At 47.1% G+C, this 437-nt stretch overlaps 1 protein-coding gene across 1 annotated transcript; it reads left to right on the top strand.

Moving 5' to 3' along the window:
- Positions 1-86: 86 nt before the first annotated feature.
- Positions 87-437, top strand: T265_16314 (hypothetical protein; the record flags this gene model as incomplete). The annotated part of the gene is made up of 1 exon (XM_009179919.1): positions 87-437. A coding segment is annotated over one exon (351 nt), but the record flags the coding sequence as incomplete, so codon positions are not given.

Here is a 437-nt window from a genome sequence, read left to right as displayed (position 1 = left end):
AGCTTAAGCCCAATCATCGTATCGAAGTTGTCTTTGATTGTTTTGGTAACTATTTTGCACTCTTTTCACCTTCTACATAACAGGGTATGGATTCCGTCGCTGCCGTATTCGTGCGCCTCTGTCATCCCGATCAGGCATTGGCTGCTGCCTGTCTGCATGCTTTGTTTCATACAAAGTTGTCCGGTTTCTTCTCAACTGGTGGGTTCACCACCGGTCTCAAGGCATTCTTTAACGTCCTGTTTCGTCTGTTCGCTTTCCACGCTCCCGGGTTAGCTGTCACTTTGACCAACCTCAATGTGCCTCTGGTTGGCTTGACTACTGGTTGGATTTACACGATGTTTGCCCATGCAATGCCTTTGGATCGAACAGAGTTGTTATGGGACACTCTGATCGTCGGCCCACCATCATTCCTTATGTTCTTCTACATTGCCATATTT

The sequence above is a fragment of the Opisthorchis viverrini genome (assembly GCF_000715545.1).
Source record: "Opisthorchis viverrini unplaced genomic scaffold scaffold25016, whole genome shotgun sequence".
In the NCBI taxonomy this organism is placed as follows: Eukaryota; Metazoa; Platyhelminthes; class Trematoda; order Opisthorchiida; family Opisthorchiidae; genus Opisthorchis; species Opisthorchis viverrini.
This window is presented reverse-complemented; position numbering and strand designations above follow the sequence as displayed.